Genomic DNA, 12,469 nt, shown 5'->3' with positions numbered 1-12,469 from the left:
CCCGTAATCCCCACGTGTGATGGCAGGGATCCAGTGGGAGTAATTGAATCATCCAGGTGGTTTGCCCATGCTGTTCTCATGATAGTGAGTGAGTCTCATGAGACCTGCTGGTTTTAGAAGCATCCGGCATTTCCCCTGTTGGCACTCGTTCTTCCTCCTCCCGCCCTGTGAAGAGGTGACTTCTGCCATGATTGTAAGTTTCCTGAGGCCTCCCCATCCATGTGGAACTGTGAGTGAATTAAACCTCTTTCCTTTATATGTAGTCAGTCTCAAGTATGTCCTTATAGCAGCACGCAAACAGCGTGTAAATACAGAGAGTCTCTGTAACTATTTTTTTTTTTTTTTTTTGAGACGGAGTCTCGCTCTGTCGCCCAGGCTGGAGTGCAGTGGCCGGATCTCAGCTCACTGCAAGCTCTGCCTCCCGGGTTTACGCCATTCTCCTGCCTCAGCCTCCCGAGTAGCTGGGACTACAGGCGCCCGCCACCTCGCCTGGCTAGCTTTTTATATTTTTTTAAGTAGAGACGGGGTTTCACCATGTTAGCCAGGATGGTCTCGATCTCCTGACCTCGTGATCCGCCCGTCTCGGCCTCCCAAAGTGCTGGGATTACAGGCGTGAGCCACCACATCCAGCCTTTTTTTTTTAGGCAGTCTTCTCTGTGTCACCCAAGCTGGAGTACAATGGCATGATCTCGGCTCACTGCAACCTCCGTTCAAGCGTTTTTCATGCCTCAGCCTCCAAAGTAGCTGGGATTACAGGCACATGCGATCACACCCCAGCTAGTTTTTATATTTTTAGTAGAGACAGGGTTTTGCCACGTTAGCCAGGATGGTCTCGATCTCCTGACCTCGTGATCCGCCCGTCTCGGCCTCCCAAAGTGCTGGGATTACAGGCTTGAGCCACCGCGCCTGGCCTCTGTAACTATTTCTTTGCGATTATTGTTAGTGGTATATTTTATATAACCTGTGATATAATTGAGTGAGTTAGTGACTTATTTTTGAGATGCAGGTGAAAAGTTCTATGTGTAGAGATTATTTATTAAGAATACAAAACTGTAGGGCTTGATATACACTTAGATATTACCTAGTTTAACTCTTGCATTTTGCAAAGGTGAAGCTGTGACCCAGAGATTTCAAAGGCCTTAAAAGTTCAGGTGGCAGCCAACTTGAGGTAAAATCTGATTTAGAATGATATCTCCATAGTCTTAAGCCAATCTTTTTTCCAACCATAGCTCTCATAGAGTCTACTAGTGATACTGCAATTAGATTTGAGATATAAAAGGATTATTTCAACTATTTTACTAAATTCAGTTCTTCTTCTAAAGTATTTATTCTAAAGAAATCTTTATAATTGGTGATCTTTTTTGTATTTCATAAACTGTCTTCTTTGTTTGGACCTTGACCAATCTACCCTTTTGTTAATCACCCTAGACTCAAAAAAACTGGTATATGCAAACCCTCCCTTTTGTTTATAAAACTCTCTGACAAAGAAGAAAGAAAATACGATGGATAGATGAAGAAAAATACAGAAAATATTTGTATGATATGAGGGTAGATGTAGACAGTGTGGCAGGTGGGTAAGCACACAGGTTCTGTAGCTTAGATCCGACAGATTCAAACCTCAGCTCCAGTAGCACCTGCTGTGTGTCCAGAGCAAGTTCTTCTCCTCTGTGCTCTCAGTTCGCTCATTCATAAAACAAATAGACATTATAAAATAATGAACACTTTTTAATGTTGTGAAAATGAAACAAATTTAATACATGTAGAGTGTTTAGAACAGAAGACTATCACATGTTAAATGTCATATAATTAATACAATGCTTTGCAGATAGTTCACTCAAATTATAGAAAACAATAGGGAAAGGCCAAGAACGGTGGTTCACGCCTGTAATCCCAGCACTTTGGGAGGCCAAGGCAGGTGGATCACTTGAGGACAGGAGTTTGAGACCAGCCTGGCCTCAGAATTTCATAATGAAACCCCATCTCTAGTAAAAATTAAAATGAAAAAAAAATTAGATCGGCGTGGTGGTTCATGCCTGTAGTCCCAGCTATTCAGGAGGCTGAGACAGGAGAATCACTTGAACCTGGGAGACAGAGGTTGCAGTGAGCCAAGATTACACCACTGCACTCCAGCCTGCGTGACACAGTGAGATTCTGTCTCAAAATATATATATGTAGATATATATACACACACACACACACACACATACACATACACACCATAACAACTTTTTAAAATATGTGAAGGGGTTTTGTTTCAAAGAAGCATAGAACATATTCTTGGGAACTCTGTGAATGATGAATGAAATTACAGCAGACAAGTATTGTCCCATTGGTGCTTGCGGAAGAAAGACGGTCTCTTTGGAAGTAGTATTTTATCATTTGATGGTATTTGTCTTAGTTCATTTTTTGTTGCCTATAACAGGCTGCCTAAAACTGGGTAATTTATAAGAAATGAAAGGTATTTCTTGTGGTTCTGGAGGCTGAGAAGTCCAAGGTTGAGGGGTGACATCTCGTGAGTGCCTTCTTGCTGAGGGGACTCTCTGCACAGTCCCAAGGTGGCACAGCATATCTCATGATGAGGGGCTGAGAGTGCTAGCTCAGGTCTCTCTTCCTCTTCTTATAAAGCCATCAGTCCCACTCTCATGATAAGTCATTAATTCATTAACCCAATAATCTATTAATCCATGAGTCGATTAACTTATTCATGGGGGCAGAGGCCTCATTACGTAATCACCTCCTGAAGGTTTCACCTCTCAATACTGCCTCACTAGCGAGAAATATTCAAATCACAGCAGTATCAAGCAGATCTGGCTATGTAATTTTTGTAAGCTTTATAATCCTTTTCATAGTAATTGTTTTTCAATTAATAACTATACTATTGAGAAGAACAGTCTACCTTGATCCATGAGCATCCTTCACATTCTTGCTCAGTTTATCAGACCGCAGGGCATATGTAGATAGCTACATAGACAACTGAGTAAATTTAAAGAATCACATTCACTCCCAAAAGAAGGAACTGACTTATTTGCTCCTTGATGCAATGTTTGTTGCTTGCTCAAAAGATACTTGATATCTATCTGGCTTTCTCTTCTGTAACAACACTTTCTCTAGTGTTGGCATCCATTAAGATCCAACTGTATTGCTTTCTTTCTACTTCCCCCTCCTCACTACATGGAACAGAAGACAAATATAAACATAAGAAGACAAATATAAACGAAGAACTGATATAAACATAAGCTCTGTGTCTTCCTTGAGTAATAAAGTCTTTTATCTCTCGTCCAGGGAACTCTTGTCTTCTGCAACTAACCATGGAATAGTAACAAACTAACTTATTAGATTGTAAGTAGGGTGAAATCTCAGAAGCTTGACAGTTCTAGACACATACAAACAACAGCTGATTTTATTGCCTGCTATGGCCATAGTCATGGTGCTACTCCCTTTTTGTGCATTACGTTATTAGTCCTTCACTATAGTCCATTTGCAGTTTGATTTTGCAGAATGGCTACATAACTCACCCAAAGTGGTATAACCAGATATCAAACATGGTAGTTATACTGACTTGAAAATGTATGTCCATACATCTGTACTATGCCATGCTATCTCATATTAATATATGATCCTCTGTCCCCTCACATACATGCAGGTATTTTCATTGGCTCAAACACTATAAAACATCATCATCCGGAGTTCAAAATAAGGAAGACTGACCTTGTGTTTCTGTAAACTTATTTCTTAATATTCCTGCCTTTCCATCAGGCCTGGCCTATTTGCTAGTCTCTTTTTTTTATTCATGCTTTCCTAGGTTCTATGGTTCAGTTGCAAGGCAGGGCATAGAGATGGGCTGCAAAGTGATGCGTCTGTGGTGGTTACTGAAAGCAACCATTCGGCTTATTCTCTTCTTGCTGTGTGAAGGTTAATATACAAAATCATTTGTGTATTTATATACTAAAATTCAATAAATGGAAGTTGGAATTTTATTTTTATTTATTCATTTGTTTCATTATTTTTTGAGACCAGGTATCACTCTGTCACTCAGGCTGGAGCGTACCTATGCAATCACAGTTCAATGCAGCCTCAACCTCAGGGATCCAAGTGATCCTCCCACCTCAGCCTCCTGAGTAGCTGGGACTACAGGCACGCACCACCACAGCTGGCTAACTTTTTACTTTTTGTAGAGAAGAGGCTCACTGTGTTGCCCAGGCTGGTCTCAATCTCCTAGACCTAGGCAATCCTTCTACACTCAGCCTTGGAATTTTAAAATACATTCATAAAACCATAAAACAGAATAAATTAAAAATTATTTGGAAGATTTTCATTCTGAAAGCTAAAACATATTGGTGAAGGAAATTGACAGAGATCAAAATAAAGGTACTTGTTTTCATGCATGACACAAGTTGACATTGTCAGTATTTCAATTCTCACCAAACTGATTTATCAATTGAATGGAATGCTAATCAAAATCACAGCAGGTATTTTTGTAAAAATTCACAAACAGATTCAAAATGCATATGAAAATGCTAAAGATTGCCAGATAATTTTCAAAGTAAAAATAAAGTTGGATGACTCACATGACTGGTTTCAAGTCTAAATCAAGACAGTGTAGTATTGATTTAATAATGAATGATTCTATCAATGAAACACTCTGAAGAGTCCCAAAATAAACCCACACAGATATGATCAATTGATTTTTTAAAAATGTGTCCTACTAAATGGAAGTGAAAGTCATTTTTAAAAAAACAATGCTGAAACATTTGGACATCCATATGAGAAAATAATGTACTTCAACTCATATATAGCACTGTATACAAAAAGCAACTCACAGTGGATCATAGATCAAAGTGTAAAGCTTAAAATTGTACAAATCCTAGAGTAAAACCCAGGAGAAATTTTTGGTGACATTGGGTTAGGAAAGGAACTTAGATAAGTCACAGAAGCACAAACTGTAAGAGAATTCTTTTTTCTTTGAAACACGATTATGCAAATAAAAGTACAAAGATGCTGAGTGGGAGAGAATATTTGCCAAGAGCTTATCTGATAAATGAGTTGGATACAGAATATATAAAGTCAATAATCTGAAAAAAAAAGAAACCAATACAAATAGTCAAAAGATTTGAGCCCACGTTTTGCCAAAGAAGAGAAACCTTGTATGGAACTACAAAAACTCTAAATAGCAAAAGCTATTTATTTCAGAAGGAGCAAAGTTGAAAGCATCACATTCCCTGATTTCAAACTATATAACAAAGCTATAGTAATCAAAATAGTATGATGCTGGCAATAAAACAGACACATAGACCAATGGAACAGAATGGAAAGTGCAGAAATAAACCTAAGTGTATATTGTCAACTGATCTTTGACAGGAGTACCAAGACGCAATGAGGAAAAGAAAGTTACTTTAATAGTTAGTACTAGGAAGACTGGATATTCACATACAAAAGAATGAAATTGGACACTTGTATTACACTATGTAGAAAAATTAAGTCAAATGGATGAAAGCATTAAATATAAAATTTAAAACCATAAACCTCCAAAAAAAAAATCAAGAAGCTCCTCAACAACTTTTGTGGCAGTGATTTTTATGGATATGACACCAGAAGAAAAAGCACAGATGACAAAAGAAAAAATAAGTCAGTTACATCAGACTAAAAGGCTTCTGCACAGCAAAGAAAACAATAAAATCAACAGAATGAAAGAGTAGCATGTTTAATGGGAGAAAATAATTGCAAACTGTATACTTAGGTATATACGTGTATGTGCATATGTATGTGCAAATATATATGATTAAGGGGTAAATAACTAAAGTACATAATGAACTCACATAGCTCACTGTAAAAAAAACTCTTAAGTTTTTAAAATGAGCAAAGAACCTGAATAGACGTTTTTCCAAAGAAGATATACAATTTTGTCCAACAGGTGTATGAAAAGGTCCTCACCATCACTAGTCATCACGGAAATTTAAATTCAAAGCACAACCAGATACCACCTCAAATCTATAAGGATGAAAATTATCCAAAAGACAAGAGGTAACCAGTGTTGGTGAGGGTATAGAGAAAAGGGGCCCCTTGAACACTGTGGGGATGCAAAGTGGTATAGTCACTACGGAAACAAGTATGGAGTCTCCTCAAAAAATTAAAAATAGAACTAACACATGATCCAGTATTGCAATTCTGGATATTTTATTCAAAACAAGTGAAATCAAGATCTCAAAGAGGTATGTACCATCTCATGTTCATTTCAGCATTATTCACAATAGTGATAATATGGAAACAATCTAAGGCCCGTGAACAGATGAAAGGATAAAGAAATTGTGGTACATATCTACAGAATATTATTCAGCTACAAAAAAAAAAAAAAAGAAATTCTGTCGTTTGCAGTGGATCAACATGGAAGACATTAGGCCAAGTGAAGTCAGCCAGACACAGACAGATAAATATTGCATGATCTTGCTTATGTGTGGACTCTTAAAAACCTGAAAATCACAGAAGCAGAGAGTAGAACGGTGGCTGCCAGGTATTGGAGAGTCGGAGCAAGGGAAGGTGTCAGTCATAGAGCACACACTTTAAATCATACGATGAGCAAATTTTGGAGATCTAATGTGATATGTTAATTAATAGAATTGTAGTTTCCTTTACAAAATGTATATCAAATCACCACATTATACACCTTAAATATATTCCATTTTTGTTTAATAAGTTTTAAAATAAGAAAATGAAATTCAAATAAAAATCACAGTGTGAGAAGCCACTAATTCACCTAATAATAATTCACTCCAAGGGACACAAAGGGTCTCTTGGAGGTGATAAAGTATTCTATACATTGCTGGTTGTTTTGCTTATGCAACTATGTATATCAGTCGACTCTCATTGAACTGAACAACAAAGGGTGAATTTTACTGTATGTAAACTAGACCTCAATAAATAGAATTTTAAAAGAGGCAAAAAAAAAAATTGCACTTAGCTCTAGTTAGAATCACAGTGACTATGGTAGACTACATGAAATAATTATGTTTACATAGATGGCGCTTGATTAAATACACATGCATTTCTGCTTATATGGTAACAATTCAGGAGGCACATTTTAAATCTTAGTGATACGATGCAACATTTATCATTTATTTTCTATTTTTAATGAACATTATAAAATAATGGCTGTATTTTGGCAATAAAGTCAATAGAAGAATACAAAGTTAAGTATCTTTTATTTTTTGGCTTTGTTTGAGCTGTATAGAATGAACAAAAGTTACTCTGTTTGTAATGTTGCAGTCCTTAAAGATATTATTATTTTTAATTCTCGTGTTATTATTCCATTAGAAACTTGAAATTTTGCCCATGATTTTGTATTTTAAATCCTAAATGAGTGATTTTTAAACTAATTATACAATTATGCCTTTATTCAGTTGTTTGCAATCCATTTTTGCGTTTAAATGTTAAATCTTGTCTAGTTCAGCCATGCATTTCAATCTCAGCACTTAAATTGTTTATTGATTGATCTATTATAGTCAGATATACATTTGTAAACATTTTCTTCTGGAATTCAAATAAGTATATATTTTTTCTTTTAAAGTTAAAATTGAATAAAGTTTGGAATTAATTTTTTTAAAGTTTACAGATTTCTTATTAATTTTTTTCCTGCAGTTTATAAGAAGTATTTATCTGAATAAAATCACCATCTATAGTCCAGCTATCCTGTATTGGTAATTTCCAGTTGATAAAACATTAGAAAGAGACTAATTGTAATACTGACTTTTTTTCCTCTAGCAGTCCCCTGGTGTTACCAATTGCCAAGCAAGACAGTCTGTTGGAAAAAGACATTATGTTCAAAGATGCAACGAAAGGTCTGTGTAAGCAGCAGTCTCAGGACAGCACCCCTGAAAACCCTACGATGGGCGGTTCCACCAAACCCGAGCAGGTAATCAATCCCTCCCTCACCGCATGTCTACCAGTACTTTTTCATATCCAGTAATGTATTAAAAATCCCACATATTTCAAAAACAAGTGTGCACTAATTTATATTCAAAGACAAATTAATGCCTAGATTAATATTTTGCTTGCAGTTTTCATAAACAATTAGTGCATTCTGCTGATCAACGCGCATAATTGCTATTGTGATTTACAATTTGAATTTTGGTTTTGACTTATATACTAGGAATGTAAACTCAGCCAGCTCATTACTTCTTGAATATTTCCAGTCGAGTCATTTGTCATTATTTTGATTTTTATGTATTCTGTGTTTTTTGGTTTATTTCAATGATCCAAATATTTTACGAACAAGAAGGGCAAACCAGCCACTGAATCATTTATTCTTAAAAGTAATTGTGGTCATGCATTGCATGTGTATTTGTGTGTATCTGTGTGTTTACGTTGCGTGTGTGTGTGTTTGCGTGTGCGTATATGTCCTTGTCTGGCGCCCAAGTTATGGGAGGTAATTTTGGATTCGAAGGGGGAGAGGGGAATGAGCTTGGAGTTATGGAAATTAATGTATTTTATTATGGCCACAGAAATAAATGATTTTTGTATATTTCTGTTTTATAAGTGGCAGAATAACTTGCATCCTTGAAAATAGCTTTCTTCAGTGTATCTATTTTTTCATATCTTATAGATATTTTAGCCAGGTTTCCTAAAGATCTTCTTAAAATTTAATTTTAATTTTAGTAATTTTTGTTATTTCAAGTAACTAAAGCAGATAAGCAAAACATTTGAAACACTTTTAAATTTTAGCAGGTGTATTCATCGGCTCAAGCTGCCATGACAAAACACCGCAGTCTGGGTGACTTCGACAACAGAAATGCATTTCTCACAGTCGTGGAGGCATCTGGATTCTGGGGGTCCAAGGTCCAGGTGCAGGTTGACTAAAGGTGCAGGGTGCCTTCCCACTGCTGTGTCCTTGCAGGGTGGACAGGAGGAGGCAGGGAGAATGGGAAGGAGGGAGAGGCTGGGAGGAGCAGGGAGAGGGCACTCTCTGGAGTAATCTTGTAGGATCAGGATCCCACCCTTATGATTTCATTTAACCTAAATCACTTCCTTATAGGCTCTATCTCCGAATACAGTTGCATTAGGGATGGGGGCTTCCAGATATGAATTTGGAGAAATACAGTGAGTCCACAGTACTAGACAAATCAAAGGTTAGGTAAAATTTAAGAGAAAATACGTATATATTTTTTGAGACAGAACATTGCTGTGTCACTCAGGCTGGAGTGCAGTGTCACAATCATGGCTTATTGCAGCCTCAGCCCCACAGGCTCTAGTGATCCTTCTGCCTCAGCTTCCAGATAGCTAGGACTAGGGTATGTGCCACCATGCTCGGACTTTTTTTTTCTGTGTGTGTGTTTTTCTTTTTTTAAGAGATAGGGTCTCACTGTGTTGCCCAGGTTGATCTTGACTTCCTGGGCTCAGGTGATCCTCCCACCTCAGCCTCCCAAAGTGCTTGGATTATAGGTGTGAGCCACCACACCTGGCAAAATATTCTTAACTTTCTTAAGGATCCTATTAACTTCTTTTGACATTCCACGTGTTTCTGAGCCATATAATTTGTGTATTTTAATGTCTGACATAACTTTCCATTTCTAGTTATGATTTAATACTATCCTGTATAGAGGAAAAATAACCATTAATTAACTAGTGTCTAACACCCTCTTACCCCTCATACATTTTAACACTTATGCCCATAAATGTAGTAATCTAAAAGCTTGGTTTTTGTTTTCATTACAGATATTTAAGACTCAAATTAGTTTGCAGTGAGTGTTGAGGAAACAAATTTCTGAGTCATTTTGCAACAGTTGAAACTCAAGAATGAGTTCTGTTTCCTAATTGTTTTCACGGGCAGCCACTTTGAGTAAAGTCTTATGGGCTGCTTTATCTTGTTATATATAAAACCATTACTGCTCACCTTTAGATTTAACAAAATTTATATATATATATGTGTGTGTGTGTGTATATATATATATATTCATGTATTACCTTTTGGGAGGGGAAATATTTCATTTTTTCAATAGCTTGTTTATTAATCAAAATATTACGTCATAGCATTCTAGTAGAATAGGTATGTGAGCAAAAAATTGAGTATGACCAACAGTTGAATATTATTTTTAAACTTACGGAGTTATTTTCCTCATACCTTAATTTTTTACTAAGAATGGGAAAATTAATGTTATTCATTATATAACCTGGAGAAATTAAAGATAACTTTAAAATGTAGTTTTGTTTTTACTGACATTGTTTTGAAGTATTTTTTCTTAATTCATTTATAGAAGTGTGTGGAAAATCTCAGGTGAATTGATTTCCTACTGTTCAAATTAACTAACATTCAAAAACTTTTGAATGCAATTAGTGATATGGCATGACGTTTAGTCAATGTGTATATGTGAAATTATTGTACATTTCTATTAATTTGCTTTCAAGCTGTGTTAATTAGGTGTTTGAGTTTAGCAGTAGTAAGTACAATGATATTTATTTAATTAAAGAAGAGCAAACTAGGTCAACCATTTCATCAAAGTACTGAGATTTCTCCCTCTGTGGAGTTAAAACAATTTATAATTAGCAGATTCATTGCTTTTAAAGTGGTAATTTAATAAGATGTTTCTAAAAGACATAAAATATTCTTCAAATATAAGACATTCAGGACATAAGAATAGCAAGTGTAATCTTCCTAGGATAACTTTTCTGTTTTAATGTAGACTTTTTATAATTGTATCCTAGACATAAAAAGTAATTGTAACCATGTTCTATTTATGCGTTAATAGAGAGAGAACGGTGGCTACCCAGGCTTTCTGCTCCTGTGTGATCTGATATTCACCCGGTAATATGCCGCACTGTAGCCATCATGTTCTCCTATGTTCTTGCCCACAAGGTGCTAGCTGGACGGTTCTCTCCAGGGAAGAGCAGCCTGATAAACTGAATGGATTATATATTCACATTTCATAGGAAAGCTTTCCAAAACGCTTTTCAAAGCCATAAAGCTCTGATTCACACTTTAGAGATAAATACATCATGTGGAAAATTTTTAAAAATTAAAATAAAAACTACTTTGCATCTCTCTTTCCAGATTTTTACAAAGTGTAGGTCTTATCAAATGGTAACTATGTAAAAGAATATTGAAGACATGATTTGACGTTTTATTTTTTTTTATTTCCGAGAACCACTAAAATTGACATTTGTTTTTATAATATCTCTGAGAACTCAGAATGTTTCTTAAGTGGCATATAATGTGCAAGACTTCCTTCTCTTCCCTTTCCCTCCTGGTTTCCTTTCCCATCCCATCCCTCCCTGACCTGCTGGGTTTTTTCATTCTTTTCTTGGTTCCCTAATTTCTTATTTTCCCTCTTTCCTCCCTCTCTTCTTTCAGAAATGTTTACTTAAATTAGGTTTAAGGTTGAAATTGAAGTCAAGTGATTATTCCGTTTAGTGAAGCCACGATAGCCTGGAGTAGAGAGAAAGCGGGAGAGAAGCCTGCAGCTGTGCTGTGGTTCAGGTCTGCAGCTCAGGAACTCTGTGGAAGTCCCATAGCCTTACTGAGCCTCAAGTATAAAATGGGTACATGCCGGGCGCGGTGGCTCAAGCCTGTAATCCCAGCACTTTGGGAGGCCGAGACGGGCGGATCACGAGGTCAGGAGATCGAGACCATCCTGGCTAACACGGTGAAACCCCGCCTCTACTAAAAATACAAAAACTAGCTGGGCGAGGTGGCGGGCGCCTGTAGTCTCAGCTACTCGGGAGGCTGAGGCAGGAGAATGGCGTAAACCCGGGAGGCAGAGCTTGCAGTGAGCTGAGATCTGGCCACTGCACTCCAGTCCGGGCGACAGAGCAAGACTCTGCCTCAAAAAAAAAAAACAAAAAAACAAAAAACAACAACAACAACAACAAAAAAAACAGGTATATAAGACCAGCCTTGTATGGTTGTTATGCAGATGCCAGTAGATGGATGTATTATTTGTATTGTTATTATTGTATAGACTGGCTGTATGTGACTGACTGGAATTACATACTCTGGTTTTGCCAGAGCAGTAACGTCTTCTACTCCCTGCACGGATCTGTTGTAAATTCATATAGTTCCAGTCAACATATCCACAGGACTTTATACTTTTCAATGTAAATATAGATGATTTTAGAAAATAATAATGCAAAATAGTATGTTATGTTGGTTAACATTTCAAAGCTTAGAAATGCTTTCACCATGGCCGGGCGCGGTGGCTCAAGCCTGTAATCCCAGCACTTTGGGAGGCCGAGACGGGCGGATCACAAGGTCAGGCGATCGAGACCATCCTGGCTAACACGGTGAAACCCCGTCTCTACTGAAAAAAAATACAAAAAAGTAGCCGGGCGAGGTGGCGGGCGCCTGTAGTCCCAGCTACTCGGGAGGCTGAGGCAGGAGAATGGCGTAAACCCAGGAGGCGGAGCTTGCAGTGAGCTGAGATCCGGCCGCTGCACTCCAGCCTGGGCGACAGAGCGAGACTCCGTCTCAAAAAAAAAAAAAAAA

At 37.2% G+C, this 12,469-nt stretch overlaps 1 protein-coding gene across 2 annotated transcripts in view; it reads left to right on the top strand.

The window, feature by feature from the left end:
* Positions 1 to 12,469, top strand: part of MYO16 (myosin XVI) — a 626,143-nt gene that overhangs the window by 241,595 nt on the left and 372,079 nt on the right. For both annotated transcript variants that reach the window (XM_023217640.2, XM_023217641.2), the window contains exon 10: positions 7,756 to 7,906. In XM_023217640.2, coding sequence (XP_023073408.1) covers positions 7,756 to 7,906 — 151 coding nt within the window. The remainder of the gene's footprint in view (positions 1 to 7,755; positions 7,907 to 12,469) is intronic.

Source organism: Piliocolobus tephrosceles, chromosome X (assembly GCF_002776525.5).
Source record: "Piliocolobus tephrosceles isolate RC106 chromosome X, ASM277652v3, whole genome shotgun sequence".
Lineage (NCBI taxonomy): Eukaryota > Metazoa > Chordata > Mammalia > Primates > Cercopithecidae > Piliocolobus > Piliocolobus tephrosceles.
The sequence above is the reverse complement of the archived record's forward strand: the minus strand, read 5'-3'. Positions and strand labels throughout refer to the sequence as shown.